The sequence below is a fragment of the Elephas maximus genome, chromosome 2 (genome assembly GCF_024166365.1).
Source record: "Elephas maximus indicus isolate mEleMax1 chromosome 2, mEleMax1 primary haplotype, whole genome shotgun sequence".
Lineage (NCBI taxonomy): Eukaryota > Metazoa > Chordata > Mammalia > Proboscidea > Elephantidae > Elephas > Elephas maximus.
The window spans coordinates 143,434,065-143,450,546 of NC_064820.1; the positions used below are offsets into that span (position 1 = coordinate 143,434,065).

The following is a 16,482-nucleotide window of genomic DNA, read 5'->3' on the forward strand; positions in this document are numbered from 1 at the left end:
AGAAGTGGGCAAAGGATATGAACACACATTTCACTAAAGAAGATATTCAGGCAGCTAACAGATACATGAGAAAATGCTCTCGATCATTAGCCATTAGAGAAATGCAAATTAAAACTATGATGAGATTCCATCTCACACCAACTAGACTGGCGTTAATCCAAAAAACACAAAATAATAAATGTCGGAGAGGCTGCAGAGAGATTGGAACTCTTATACACTGCTGGTGGGAATGTAAAACGGTACAACCGCTTTGGAAATTCATCTGGCGTTATCTTAAACAGTTAGTAATAGAACTACCATACAACCCAGAAATCCCACTCCTCGGAATATACCCTAGAGATACAAGAGCCTTCACACAAACAGATATATGCACACCCATGTTTACTGCAGCTCTGTTTACAATAGCAAAAAGCTTGAGGCAACCAAGGTGTCCATCAATGGATGAATGGGTAAATAAATTGTGGTATATTCACACAATGGAATACTACGCATCGATAAAGAACAGTGACGAATCTCTGAAACATTTCATAACATGAAGGAACCTGGAAGGCATTATGCTGAGTGAAATTAGTCAGAGGCAAAAGGACAAATATTGTATAAGACCACTATTATAAGATCTTGAGAAATAGTAAAAACTGAGAACACATACTTTTGTGGTTACGAAGGGGGGAGGGAGGGAGGGAGAGAGAGGGAGAGAGAGGGTTTTTTATTGATTAATCAGTAGATAAGAACTGCTTTGGGTGAAGGGAAAGACAACACTCAATACATGGAAGGTCAGCTCAATTGGACTGGACCAAAAGCAAAGAAGTCCGGGATAAAATGAATGCTTCAAAGGTCAGCGGAGCAGGGGCGGGGGTCTGGGGAACATGGTTTGAGAGGACTTCTAAGTCAATTGGCAAAATAATTCTATTATGAAAACATTCTGCATCCCACTTTGAAATGTGGTGTCTGGGGTCTTAAATACTAACAAGTGGCCATCTAAGATGCATCAATTGGTCTCAACCCACCTGGAGCAAAGGAAAATGAAGAACACCAAGGTCACACGACAACTAAGAACCCAAGAGGCAGAAACGGCCACATGAACCAGAGACCTATATCATCCTGAGACCAGAAGAACTAGTTGGTGCCCGGCCACAATTGATGACTGCCCTGTCAGGGAGCACAACAGAGAACTCCTGAGGGAACAGGAGATCAGTGGGATGCAGACCCCAAATTCTCATAAAAAGACCATACTTAATGGTCTGACTGAGACTAGAGGAATCCCGGCGGCCATGCTCCCCAGACCTTCTGTCGGCACAGGACAGGACCCATCCCCGAAGACAACTCATCAGACATGAAAGGGACTGGTCAGCGGGTGGGAGAGAGATGCTGATGAAGAGTGAGCTAATCATATCAGGTGGACACTTGAGAGTGTGTTGGCAACTCTTGTCTCGAGGGGGGATGAGAGTATAGAGAGAGAGGGAAGCTGGCAAAATTGTCACGAAAGGAGAGACTGAAAGGGCTGACTCAATTGGGGAAGAGCAAGTGGGAATACGGAGAAAGATGTATGTAAACTTATATGTGACAGACTGATTGGATTTGTAAACGTTCACTTGAAGCTTAATAAAAGTTAATAAAAAAAAAAATGAAATAAGACTCATACCTCACTCCATGCACAAAAACTAACTCAAAATGGATCAAAGGCCTAAATATAAAATTTAAAACGATAAAGACCATGGAGGAAAAAATAGGGACAACATTAGGAGTGCTAATACATGGCATAAACAATATATAAAACATTACTAACAATGCAGAAGAAAAACTAGATAACCGGGAGCACCTAAAAATCAAACACCTATGCTTATCCAAAGACTTCACCAAAAGAGTTAAAAGACTACCTACAGACTGGGAAAAAGCTCTTAGCCTATGACATTTCTGATGAGCACCTGATCTCTAAAATCTACATGATACTGCAAAAAGACAACCCAATTAAAAAATGGGCAAAAGATATGAATAGACTTTTCACTAAAGAAGTCATTCAGGTAGCTAACAGATATATGAGGAAATGTTCACGATCATTAGCCATTAGAGAAATGCAGATCAAAACTACAATGAGATTTCATCTCACTCCAATAAAAAAAGGCTGGCATTAATTCAAAAAACACAAAATAATAAATGTTGGAGAGGCTGTGGAGAGATTGGAACACTTATACTCTGCTGGTGGGAATGTAAAATGGTACAACCACTTTGGAAATCGATTTTGAGCTTCCTTAAAAAGCTAGAAATAGAACTACCATAACTTGCAGCAATCCCACTCCTTGGAATATATCCTAGAGAAATAAGAACCTTTACACGAACAGATATATGCACACCCATGTTTATTGCAGCACTGTCTACAACACCAAAAAGAGGGAAGCAACCAAGATGCCCATCAATGGATGAATGGATAAATAAATTATCACATATTCACATAATGGAATACTATGCATCAATAAAGGACAGTGATGAATCTGTGAACTATTTCATTACATGGAGGAACCTGGAAGGCTCAGTGAAATTAGTCAGTTGCAAAAGGACAAATATTGTATAAGACCACTATTGTAAGAACTTGAGAAACAGTTTAAACTGAGAAGAAAACATTCTTTTGTGGTTAGGAGATGGGGGAGGGTGGGAGAGAAGTATTCACTAATTAGATAAAATTAGATAGTAGATAAGAATTACTTTAGCTGAAGGGAAAGACAACACACAATACTGGGGAGGTCAGCACAACTGGACTAAACCAAAAGCAAAGAAGCTTCCTGAATAAACTGAATGCTTCGAAGGCCAGCATAGCAGGGGCAGGGGTTTGGGGACCATGGTTTCAGGGGACATCTAAGTCCACTGGCATAATAAAACCTATTAAGAAAACATTCTGCATCCCACTTTGAAGAGTGGAGTCTGGGGTCTTAAACGCTAGCAAGCAGCCATTTAAGATGCATCAATGAGTCTCAACCCACCTGGATCAAAGGAGAATGAAGAACACCAAGGACACAAGGTAATTACGAGCCCAAGAGACAGAAAGGGCCACATGAACCAGAGACTACATCATCCTGAGACCAGAAGAACTAGATGGTGCCTGGCTACAACGGATGACTGCCCTCACAGGGAATACAACAGAGAACCCCTGAGGGAGCAGGAGAGCAGTGGGATGCCGACCCCAAATTCTCATAAAAAGACCAGACTTAATGGTCTGCCTGAGACTAGAAGGACCCTGGTGGTCATGGTCCCCAGACCTTCTGTTGGCCCAGGACAGAAGAACTAGATGGTGCCTGGCTACAACGGATGACTGCCCTCACAGAGAATACAACAGAGAACCCCTGAGGGAGCAGGAGAGCAGTGGGATGCCGACCCCAAATTCTCATAAAAAGACCAGACTTAATGGTCTGCCTGAGACTAGAAGGACCCTGGTGGTCATGGCACCCAGACCTTCTGTTGGCCCAGGACAGGAAACATTCCCAAAGCCAACTCTTCAGGCAGGTACTAAACTGGACAATGGGGTTGGAGAGGGATCCTGTTGAGGAGTGAGCTTCTTGGATCAGGTGGACTTGAGACTATGTCGGCATCTCCTGCCTGGAGGGGAGATGAGAGGGTGGAGGGGGTTAGAAGCCGCGAAATGGATATGAAAAGAAAGAGTAGAGGGAGGGAGCGGGCTGTCTCATTAGGGGCAGAGTAATTGGGAGTATGTAGCAAGGTGTATGTAAGCTTTTGTGTGAGAGACTGACTTGATTTGTAAACTTTCACTTAAGCACAATAAAAATTATTTTAAAAAAAAAGCTAACAAAAAACAAAAAAAAAAAAAACACCATGGCTTGGGTGAGGCATACCTTAGTCCTTAAAGTGACATCTTTGTTTTTTAACACTGAAAGAGGTCTTTTGCAGCAGATTCGCCCAATGCAATAAGTCATTTGATTCCTTGACTGCTGCTTCCATGGACACTGATTGTGGATCCAAGGAAAATTAAATCCTTAACAACTTCAATCTTTTCTTCGTTGCTTACTCATATCACTTACTGGTCCAGTTGTAAGGATTTTTGCTTTCTTTACGTTGAGGAACAATCCATACTGAAGGCTGTGGTCTTTGATCTTCATCAGTTAAGTGCTTCAAATCCCCTTCACTTTCAGCAAGCAAGGTTGTGCCATCTGCGTATCGCAGGTTGTTAATGAGTCTTCCTCCAATCCTGATGCCCTGTTCTTCATATAGTCCAGCTTCTTGGGTTTTCTGCCAAGCATACAGATTGAGTAAGTATGGCGAAGGGATATAATCCTGGCTTACGCCTTTCCTGATTTTAAACGACGCAGTATCCCCTTGTTCTGTTCGAATGACTGCCTGTTGATCTATGTACAGGTTCCTCATGAGCACAATTAAGTGTCCTGGAATTCCCATTTTTCACAATGTTATCCATGATTTGTTATGATCCATACAGTTGAGTGCCTTTGTATAGTCGGTAAAACACAGGTAAACATCTTTCTAGTGTTCTCTACTTTCAGCCAGTATTCATCTGACACCAGTAATGATATCCCTCATTCCAAGTCCTCTTCTGAATCCAGTTTGAACTTCTGGTAGCTCCCTGTCAATGTACTGCTGCAAATGGTTTTGAGTGATCTTCAGGAAGATTTTACCAATATTTGTGATATTAATGATATTGTTCGATAATTTCTGCATTCTGTTGGATCATGCCTTTCTTTGAACTAGCCACAAATATGGATCTCTTCCAGTCAGTTGGCCAGGTAGCTGTCTTCCAAATTTCTTGGTATAGACGAGTGAGCACCTCCACCACTGCATCATTTTGTTGGAACATCTCAATTGGTATTCATCAATTCCTGAAGCCTTGTTTTTCACCAATGCCTTCAGGGCAGCTTGGACTTCCTCCTTCAGTACCATCAGTTTTTTATCATATGCTACTTCCTAATATGGTTGAATGTCGACCAATTCTTTTCGGTACAGTGACTCTGTATTCCTTCCATCTTCCTTTGATGCTTCCTGCATTGTTTAATATTTTTCCTGTGGAATCCTTCAATATTGCAACTTGAGGCTTGAATTTTTTCTTCAGTTCTTTCAGCTTGAAAAATGCTGAATGTGTTCTTCCCTTTTGGATTTCTAACTCTAGGTCTTCGCACATGTCATTTTAATGCTTTACTTTGTCTTCTCGAGATGCCCTTCAAAATCTTCTGTTCAGTTCTTCTACTTCAGCATTTCTTCCTTTCACTTTAGCTATTCCGTGTTCAAGACCAAGTTTCAGAGTCTCTTCTGACATCCGTCTTGGTCTTTCTTCTCTTCCCTGTCTTTTAAATGACCTCTTGCTTTTTTCGTGTGTGTCCTTGATGTCATTCCACAACTCAACTGGTCTTCAGTCATAAGTGTTTAATGGGTCAAATCTATTTTTGAGATGGTTTCTAAATTCGGGTGGGATATAATCAAGGTCATACTTTGCTCTCATAGACTTGCTTTAATTTTCTTTCAGCTTCAACTTGAATGTGCATATGAGCAATTAATGGTCTGTTCTGCAGTCAGCTTCTGGCCTTGTTCTGGCTAATGATGTTGAGCTTTTCCAACATCTCTTACCACAGATGCAATTGACCTGATTCCCATGTATTCCATTCAGCGAGGTCCACGTGTATAGTCATCATTTACGTTGCTGAAAAAACGTATTTGCAATGACTGAGTCACTGGTCTTGCAAAACTCTATCATGAGATCTCTGGCATCATTTTTATCACCAAGGCCATATTTCCCAACTACTGTTCCTTCTTCTTTATTTCCAACTTTCACATTACAATCACTTGTAATTATCAATGCATCTTGACTGCATGTTTGATCAATTTCAGACAGAAGTTGGTAAAAATCTTCAGTTTCTTCATCTTTGACCTTAGTGGTTGGTGCATAAATATAAATAACAGTCATATTAACTGGTCTTCCTTGTGGGTGAATGGATATTATCCTATCGCTGATAGCACTGTACTTTGGGACAGATCTTGAAATATTCTTTTTATCCCATCTCAGGGAATATGATACAACCATATGAGATACTAGGCAATGAGCCAAACATGTCACAAAACTTCTCAAAAAAATTTTTTTAAAGAGAACTTGGAAAAATAAAGTGAAAGAGTTTCACAAGAAAAACAGTATATTTAAAACCTCATTTCAAGAAGACTTAAATGTGCTATAAGATTTGAATCCACAGGCTTTTGCCCGATAAAAATTAATTGTATTATAAGCACAAAGTATTCTCACTCTGCTTTATGAGCCAGTAAACAATTACTATATTATCAAAGCATTTTAAAGCTATTTTCAAAATAACATAACGTGTTTCAAAAAAACATGCGATTCACATCGTTTGTGGTATTAAATTTGTTTTAGCTTATTTGTAAACTGCTTGTAGGCCAAAATTCCTAGATTCTATTTATCTAGAGCAGGGGGAAGCACACTATGCCCTGTAGACCAAATGTGACCTACAACCTGTTGCTGTAAATAATTTTTTATTGAAACTCATGTCCATTCATTTACATATTATCGGTTATTGCTTTCACATTACAAGAGTAGAGTTGAGTAGTTTTAGAAGAGATCGTATGGCCCACAAGACCAAAAATATTTACTATCTGGCCATTTACATAAAAACTTTGCTGACCCCTGATCCATAGCAATAACTGAGCAGACCCCTGGGCATTCCCAGGACTTTTTCAGGGAGTGTATAAAGCCATAATTATTTTCATAGAAATTTTAAAGTATTATTAGTACTATTTAGTGTGCTGACATCTGCACTGATGTAAAAGCAATGATGGATAAAACTCCTTATGCCTTGGCAAAAATAAAGACAGTGGAACCATCAATACTAATGGTCATTATATTCTTCACCCTCACAAATCCAATGTAAAAAAAAAAAAAAACTATTTTCACTTAACAATGCCCTTGATTGAGCAGTAAAAACCGTTAGTTGCATTAAATTCCCACCCTTGAATACATCTTTTTAATTACCTGTCTGATGAAATAGGAGATACAAGAGAGCACTTTTTCTGCAAACCAAAGTGACATGCTCTCAGAGGATAAGAATTTTTGCAATAGCTGAATTGTAAACTGAATTAGCATACACAAAATTTAACTCAAAATGGATTGTAGACCTGAATATAAAACTTAAAATTATAAAACTCTTAAAAAAAACTCTTAAGAGGTAATAAACGAGTAAAGCCTTTGTGACCCTGGGTTACGCAAACCTCTCTTAAATATAACACAAGTGACCAAAGAAAAACTAGATAAATTAGGCTTCATCAAAATTAAAAACTTTTATGCTTCAAAGAACACCATCAAAAAACAGTAAAAAAATCCACAGAACACGAGAAAATGTTTGCAAATCACATATCTGGATAAGGGTATAATATTCAGAATATATAAAGAATGCTTACAACTCAGCAATAAAAAGACAAATAACCTAAAGTAAAGTGGGCAAAGGATCTGAACTGACATTAGTCCAAAGAAGACACAAATGGCCAACAAGCACATGAAAAGACACCCAACAACATTAGCCATTAGGGAAATGCAAGTCAAAGCCACAAGAAGATACACATCACGGCCAGCAGGATGGATATAATTAAAAAATAATAATAAAATAACGAGTGGTGGCAAAGATGTCGAGAAATTGGAAAACTCCTTGTCTTCGTTATCTAGTGCTGCTATGACGGAAATACCACAAGTAGATGGCTTTAACAATCAGGGATTTATTCTCTCACAGTCCAGGAGGTTAGAAGTCCAAGTTCAGGGCGCCAGCTCCAGAGGAAGGCTATCCTCTCTCTGTTGGCTCTGGGGAAAGGTCTTTGTCATCAATCTTCCCTTAGTCAAGGAACTTCTCAGCACAGGGAACTAGGGTCCAAAGGACGTACAATGCTCCTGGTGCTTCTTTCTTGGTGGTATGAGGTCCCCATGTCTCTCTGCTCACTTCTCTCTTTTATATCTCAAGAAAGATTGGCTTAAGCCACAACCTAATCTTGTAGATTGAGTGCTGCCTCATCAACATAACTGCCTCTAATCTCATCGCATTAACATCAAAGAGATAGGATTTACAACACATAGGAAATCACATTAGATGACAACCCAAAAACCAAACCTGTTGCCATCGAGTCAATTCCAACTCATAGCGATCCTACAGACGACAAAACGGTGGACAATCACACAATACCTAGGAATCATGGCCTAGCCAAGTTGACACACATTTTTGGGCAACACAGTTTAATTCATGACGCTCATCCATTGCTGGTGGGAATGTAAAATGATTCAGCTGCTGTGGAAAACGGTTTGGTGGTTCCTCAAAAGTTAAACATAGGATTACCATGTGACCCAGCAATTCCACTCCTAGGTATATAACTCGATGAATTTAAAACAGGTATTCAAACAAATACTTATACCCAAATGTTCACATAAGCACTCTTCACAATAGACAAAGGTGGAAACTGAATAGTCCGTGTATTGTGTATACGCTTCTTTTGCCTGACCCTGCCTCTCAGCAAAATATCACCTTAAAAACTCTTCAGATATAATCATTTATGCCATACATTATTGAAAAATACCTTAGGGTTAGTATATTCTATACCTTGTGGGGAGCCAGAATCCTCTGCCTGAACTTTTCAACTGCTTCTTGACCCATTGCAGACCAAGCATTGACAAATGCTTCTCCTTTTTCTTGTCTAAGATGAATGTTCTCTAACTGCTGCTGCAAAGCTGCAGGCTTCACGTTGTGATACACAGCCTATCAAACAGGAAAAAAAAAAAATTATATACAGCCCTAATATTCTATACAGAGATTTAGAACTGTTATCAAATATAAAATTATTTTTAAATGATTTAAATTAAAAGAATCTTTCATATTTCTATTGCAGAATTTTTTTTATTGTGCTTTAAGTAAAAGTGTACCAATCAAATCAGTCTCATACAAAAACTTACATACACCTTGCTATGTACTCCTAGTTGCTTTCCCCCGATAAGACAGCACACTTCTCCTCTCCCCCCTATATTCCCTGTGTCCATTCAGCCAGTTCCTGTCCCCCTCTGCCTTCTCATCTCGCCTCTACACAGGAGCTGCCTACATAATCTCATGTGTTTACTTGAGCCAAGAAACTCATGCCTCACCAGTATCATTTTCTGTCCTACAGTCCAGTCGAATCTCTGTCTGAGGAACTGGCTTTGTGAAGGATCTAGTCTTGAGCTAAAAGAAGGTCCGGGGATCATGACTTCCAGGCTCCTTCTAGCCTTAGTCAGACCATTAAGTCTGGTCTTTTTATGAGAATTTGAGGTCTGCATCCTACTATTCTCCTGCTCCATCAGGTATTCTCTGTTGTGTTCCCTGTCAGGTCAGTCATCAGTTGTAGCCAGGCACCATTTAGTTCTTCTGGTCTCAGGCTGATGTAGTCTCTGGTTTACATGGCCCTTTCTGTCTCTTGGGCTCGTAATTACCTTGTGTCCTTGGTGTTCTTCATTCTCCTTTGCTCCAGGCAGGTTGAGACCAATTGATATATCTTAGATGGCCGCCTGCTAACATTTAAGACCCCAGACACCACTCACCAAAGCGGGAGGGAGAATGTTTTCTTAATACATTTTGTTTTGTCCACTGACCTAGAAGTCCCCGAAACCATGGTCCCCAGACCCCTGCCCCTGTTAGTATGACCTTCAAAGTTTGGCTCTATTCAGGAAACTTCTTTGCTTTTGGTTTAGTCCAGTTGTGCTGACCTCTCCTACATTCTGTGTTGACTCTCCCTTCACCTAAAATTGTTCTTGTCTACTATCTAATTAGTAAATACCCCTCTCTCTCCCTCCCACCCTCATAACCAGCGAAGAATATTTTCTTCTCTGTTTAAACTATTTCTTGAGTTCTTATAACAGTGGTCTCATACAATATTTGTCCTTTTGCAACTGACTAATTTCACTCAGCACAATGCCTTCCAGGTTCCTCCACGTTATGAGGTATTTCACGGATTCATCGTTGTTCTTTATCGTTGCGTAGTATTCAGTTGTGTGAATATACCATAATTTCTTTATCCATTCATTCAATGAAGGGTATCTTGGTTGCTTTTTGCTATTGTAAACAGTGCTGCAATGAACATGGGTGTGTATATATATATTGCAGAAAATTTTTGTTTACATATAATAATATACATAACCAAGCACTGGAAGATAGAGGATTCAATGGCCTAAATTATTCAGGCTAAATTTTTTTCATGTTTGCCTGAGGTTTAAGTAATCTTAAATCTACTTAATAACTGAAAACATCTTTGCTTTGGCTATGCTAATGGTAAAACTCAACACCAAAGAAAACAAACCCGTTGCCATCGAGTCAGTTCCCACTCACAGTGACGCTATAGGACGGAGTAGAACTGCCCGATAGGGTTTCCAGGGAGTGGCTGTAGATTCAAACTGCCGGCCTTCTGGTTAGCAGCCATAGCTCTTAACCACTGCGCCACTAGGGCTCCTGTGTTAATCGTACCCTAATTAAAATTTTATTCATTTATTTCACTTAATAATTTTAGGGAAATACACAATTTTTTCTTTTTTTGAAACCCCGGTGGCATAGTGGTTAAGAGCTAAGGCTGCTAAACGAAAGGTCAGCAGTTCAAATCTACCAGATGCTCCTTGGAAACTCTATGGGACAGTTCTACTCTGTCCTATAGGGTCTCTGTGAGTCAGAATCAACTCAAAGGCAATGGGTAATGTGTATACAATTTTTTTTCCCCCAACTAACAAAATATTTTCAGGAAGCACTTTCTGAAAACTACCTTCATTTACGAAGTTCCTAGTTGGCTATGATCTATACTCTTCCGTATGTAATGTTATTAAAAAAAAAATTATAAAGCTTTTTAGCAGTGATACCTGAAGTTCTGTTTATTACACGATTCTGGAACAACTTTCCTATAAACCCATACTACTCTGTCTTTTTCAATTATCCTTTCTTCTTCTGAAGGGCCACCAATGGTCAGAACCATAGTCACCTTTATGATCTGTAAAATAAGGCTGTATGTAGTAGATGCCTGACAATTTGTCCTTCTACTAATTATCTATTTGCCTAGAATGCTCATCAAGCTACAGTACTATTTCAACTTTTGTTTCACACATATTCTACTTAATCAATCAACAGAAATTTACCAAGGATCTATTTTATATTATGTGCTAGGCTACTACAAGATACACACACAAAAAAAATGATCCTGGTTCCCCATAAATTCACAATCTAGTTAGGAGACATAAGTAAGACACACAAAATAATGAAAATAACAATGGGCTCTACTATGAAGGCCAAGGATAACAAGAATCCAAACAAGGGGAACTGCATTTACAAGGAAGGGGTCAAGGCTGCAATGGGTGCAGATGTGGCTACATCCGGAGCACAAATAACATACTGAATTTGGATGAGAAAAGGGATGCAAAGGGGCAGCTGAGGAGGAAGAAACAGTATACAAAGGTCCTTTGAGGAGGCGAAGCCAAGATGGCAGAATAGAGACTCTTCAAGCGAGCCCTCTTACAACAAAGACCCAAAAAAACAAGTGAAACGAGTATATTTATGACAAGCTAGGAGCCCTGAACATCAAAGGCAAGCTTAGAAAACAAACTGAGGGGCTGGGGGAGGAAGAGATGGTTCAGAAGTGGAGAGAAGTTACAAGACCTGATTCGCAGGGACCCTTCAGACACCATTCCCAGGAACAGAGCCAGCAGCCTGGTACTGGCGTTAGGCCTCAGATTTCTCAGGGAGAAGCAGACAGCCACACAATCTACTCACACCTCCGAAACCAGGGAATAATGGCACTCTCAGCAAAAGCTAAGTACATGCGTATATTTTACCGTCCCCCACCCCCCGCTGCCAAGCCAGCTATAGCAGCTGATTTCCCTAGCCTGAGATAGGCCCTGTTGAGCACCTAGAGCCATCCTCCTGGCCTTGGAGAAGGAATAAATTTGCAATTGGAGGAAAAGATAATTTGCCAGCTCTACTAACTGGAGGGGCTCAGGACAGAGGCGGCTCCTGACAGAGGTGGCTCCTGTCCATGCATAAATGGTCCGTGGACTTTGAGTACCTTTCCCCTCTGCATGGACATGTGTGGGCCTATTTCAGAAGAATAGCCCCTTGTTGGCAGACTCCAATCATTTCAGCTGTGCGACAGAAAGGTGGATATTTGATGTTTGACGTTGCTTTGCCTATTAAACAGGGTCCTCACCTACCCACATCAGGGGCCTAAAGACTGGTGGCTCCACTCAGGTCACGCAGCCACCTGCAACAGGGGTCCAAGGATAACTGGTACCTCCCAGTCCTTACAACCAAAAACACTGGGTACCCATGGTCCATCTGCAGAACCCACCCATCTGTATGCTCTAGGGAACAGGGACACGCTTTCCTCAGAGACATATCGGGGACGATTCTCAGCCGCCTCCCTTGTTCAAAGTGTGACTCCCTGCTGCAACCAGATACCAGTACCTTTACCAATCATCCCTGCCCCTCTAGGACTGTAGGACAGAGCCTGTACCACACACTTGATGATCAGCTACCTGGACACCTGAGCTGAATTTGTACAAGAAAAGTGAATGGACTCCAAGACTGATATGTCTGATAACACTTCTAGCCATCTGGGGACAGGATGTCAGAGCTCCAAAGGCAAAAATAATCAAACTAGCTCACTCAAGCAACCCATTTTGGCATATCAAAACAAAACAAAGCAAGACACTACAACACAGTAAGCAAACATAAAATAAACTAATGCAATAACTTATAGATAGCTCAAAGACAACAGTCAATATCAAGTCACATAAAGAAACAGACCATGATCACCTTAAAAAGCTCTCAAAACAAAGAATCCAGGATCTTCTAAATGAAAGTGCCTTCCTGGAATTACCAGAGCCAGAATACAAAACATTAATATATAGAACCCTTTAAGACATCAGGAAGGAAATGAGCCAATATGCAGAACAAACCAAGGAACACACAGATAAAGCGATTGAAGAAATTACAAAGATTATTCAGGAACATAATGAAAAATTTAATAAGCTGGAAAAATCCACAGACAGACAGCAATCAGAAATTCAGAAGATTAACAATAAAATTACAGAAGTAGACAACTCAATAGAAAGTCAGAGGAGCAGAACTGAGCAAATGGAAGGAAGAATTTCTGAACTTGAAGACAAAGCACTTGGCACTAATATATTTGAAGAAAAGTCAGATAAAAGAATTTGAAAAAATGAAGAATCCTTAAAAATCACGTGGGACTCTATCAAGAGAAATAACCTACGAGTGATTGGAGTACCAGAACAGGGAGGGACAACAGAAAATACAGAGAGAATTGTTGAAGATTTGTTGGCAGAAAACTTCCCTGATATCGTGAAAGATGAGAAGATATCTATCCAAGATGCTCACTGAACTCCACGTACGGTAGATTTTAAAAGAAAGTCACCAAGACATATTATAATCAAACTTGCCAAAACAAAAGATAAAGAGAGAATTTTAAGAGTAACTAGGGATAAACAAAAAGTCACCTACAAAGGACAGTCAATAAGGATAAGCTGAGACTACTAAGAAGAAACCATGCAGACAAGAAGGCAATGGGATGATTTATATAAAAAACTGAAGGAAAAAAATTGCCAGCCAAGAATCTTACATCCAGCAAAACTGTCTCTCAAATATGAAGGTGAAATTAGGACATTTCCAGACAAACACAACTTTAGGGAATTCGTAAAAACCAAACCAAAACTACAAGAAATACTAACGGGAGTTCTTTGGTTGAAAAATCAATAATATCAGCTATCAACCCAAGACAAGATCACTGGGCAGAGCAGTCAGAAGTCAACCCAGACAGGCAAATCACAAAAAATAAATCCAAGGTAAAAAAAAACACTCAAAACAGGGAAACAGCAATGTTATTATGCAAAAGAAGACAACATTAAAACAATAAAGAGGCACTAAGAAATGTAATCATAGATCTTCCATATGGAGAGGAAGATATGGCAATGAAAAGGAATAAGTTAGGTTTAAATTTAGAAAAATACGGGTAAATAATAAGGTAACCACAAAGGAGATAAACTATCCTACACATCAAAATAAAATACAAGAAAAAAATTGAGACTCATTGGAAACAAAATCGACAACAACCAACGTGAAAAAAGGACAGTATATAAAGATCATCTACTCAGCACATAAAATTAAGTGGGAAAAAGAAACTGTCAACAACACAAATAAAAAGACATCAAAATGACAGCACTAAATTCATACATATCCCTAATTATGCTGAATGTAAATGGACTAAATGCACCAATGACACAGAAAGTGGCAGAATGGATTAAAAAACATGAACCGTCTATATGCTGCCTACACAACACACATCTTAGAGACAAAAACAAACTAAAACCCAACGGATGAAAAAAAATATATCACGCAAACAACAATCAAAAAAGAGCAAGAGTGGCAATATTAATTTCTGACAAAATAGACTTTAAAGTTAAATCCATCACAAAGGATAAGGAAGGACACTATATAATGATTAAAGGGACAATATACCAAGAAGATATAACCATATTGAATATTTATGCACCCAATGACAGGGCTGCAAGATACATAAAAACAACTCTATTGGCACTGAAAAGTGAGATAGACAGCTCCACAATAATAGTAGGAGACTTCAACACACCACTTTCGGTGAAGGACAGGACATCCAGAAAGAAGCTCAATAAAGACAGGTTAAGATCTAAACGCCACGATCAACCAATCTGACCTCATAGACATATACAGAACACTCCACCCAAAAGCAGCCAAGTATACTTTCTTTTCTAGTGCACATGGAACATTCCCTAGAATACACCACATATTAGGTCATAAAGCAAGCCTTAGCAGAATCCAAAACACTGAAATATTACAAAGCATCTTCTCTGACCATAAGGCCATAAAAGTGGAAATCAGTAACAGAAAAAGCAGGGAAAAGAAATCAAACACTTGGAAACTGAACAATACCCTGCTCAAAAAAGACTTGATTATAGAAGACATTAAGGATGGAATAAAGAAATTCATAGAATCCAATGTGAATGAAAACACTATCAGAACCTTTGGGACACAGCGAAAGCAGTGCTCAGAGGTCAGTTTATATCAATAAATGTGCACATCCAAAAAGAAGAAAGGGTCAAAATCAAAGAATTATCCCTACAACTTTAACAAAAAGAAAGAGAACAAGAAAAGAAACACACAGACACCAGAAGAAAATAAATAATAAAAATCAGAGCAGAACTAAATGAAATAGAAAACAGAAAAACAATTGAAAGAATTAACAACACCAAAAGCTGGTTCTTCGTAAAAAAAAAAAAATCAACAAAATTGATAAACTATTGACCAAACTGGCAAAAGAAAAACAGGAGAGGAAGCAAATAACCCAAATAGGAAATGAGATGGGCAATATTACAACAGACCCAACTGAAATTAAAAGGATCATATCAGATTACTATGAAATATTGTACTCTAACAAATTTGAAAACCTAGAAGAAGTAGATGAATTCCTAGAAACACACTACCTACCTCAACTAACACAAACTGAGGTAGAATAACTAAATGGACCCATAACAAAAGAAAAGATTGAAAAGGTAATGCAAAAAACTCCCAACAAAAAAAAACCCTGGCCCTGATGGCTTCACTGCAGAGTTCTACCAAACTTTCAGAGAAGAGTTAACACCACTACTACCAAAGGTATTTCAGAGCATAGAAAAGGACGCAATACTCCTAAACTCATTCTATGAAGCCAGCATATTCCTGATACCAAAGCCAGGTAAAGACACCACTAAAAAAGAAAATTACAAACCTATATCCTTCATGAACTTAGATGCAAAAATCCTCGACAAAATTCTAGCCAATAGAATTCAACAACATATCAAAAAAATAATTCACCATGACCAAGTGGGATTCATACCAGGTATGCAGAGAGTGTTCAACAGTAGAAAAACAATTAATATAATCCATCATATAAATAAAACAAACAAGAATCAGAATTTTATCAATTGGTACAGAAAAGGCATTTGACAAAGTTCTACACCCATTCATGACAAAAACTCTCAGCAAAATAGGAATAGAAGGAAAATTCCTCAACATAATAAAGGGCATTTATACAAAGCCAATAGCCAACATAATCCTAAATGAAGAGAGCCTGAAAGCATTCCCCTTGAGATCGGGAACAAGACAAGGATGCCTCTTATCACCACTCTTATGCAACATTGTGCCTGAGGTCCTAGCCAGAGCAATTAGGCTGGAATAAAGAAATAAAGGGCATACACTTTGGCAAGAAAGAAGTAAAAGTATCTCTATTTGCAGATGACATGATCTTATACACAGAAAACCCTAAAGAATCCTCCAGAAAACTACTGAAACTAATAGAAGAGTTCAGCAGAGCATCAGGATACAAGATAAACATACAAAAATAAGTTGGATTCCTCTACACCAACAAAAAAACATCAAAGAGGAAAACACCAAATCA

The 16,482-nt window shown here is 39.0% G+C and overlaps 1 protein-coding gene across 1 annotated transcript in view; it reads right to left on the bottom strand.

Annotated features, from left to right (window-relative positions):
* Nucleotides 1–16,482, bottom strand: part of COMMD10 (COMM domain containing 10) — a 265,416-nt gene that overhangs the window by 220,081 nt on the left and 28,853 nt on the right. The window contains exon 4 of the mRNA XM_049873632.1: nucleotides 8,595–8,750. Coding sequence (XP_049729589.1) covers nucleotides 8,595–8,750 — 156 coding nt within the window. The remainder of the gene's footprint in view (nucleotides 1–8,594; nucleotides 8,751–16,482) is intronic.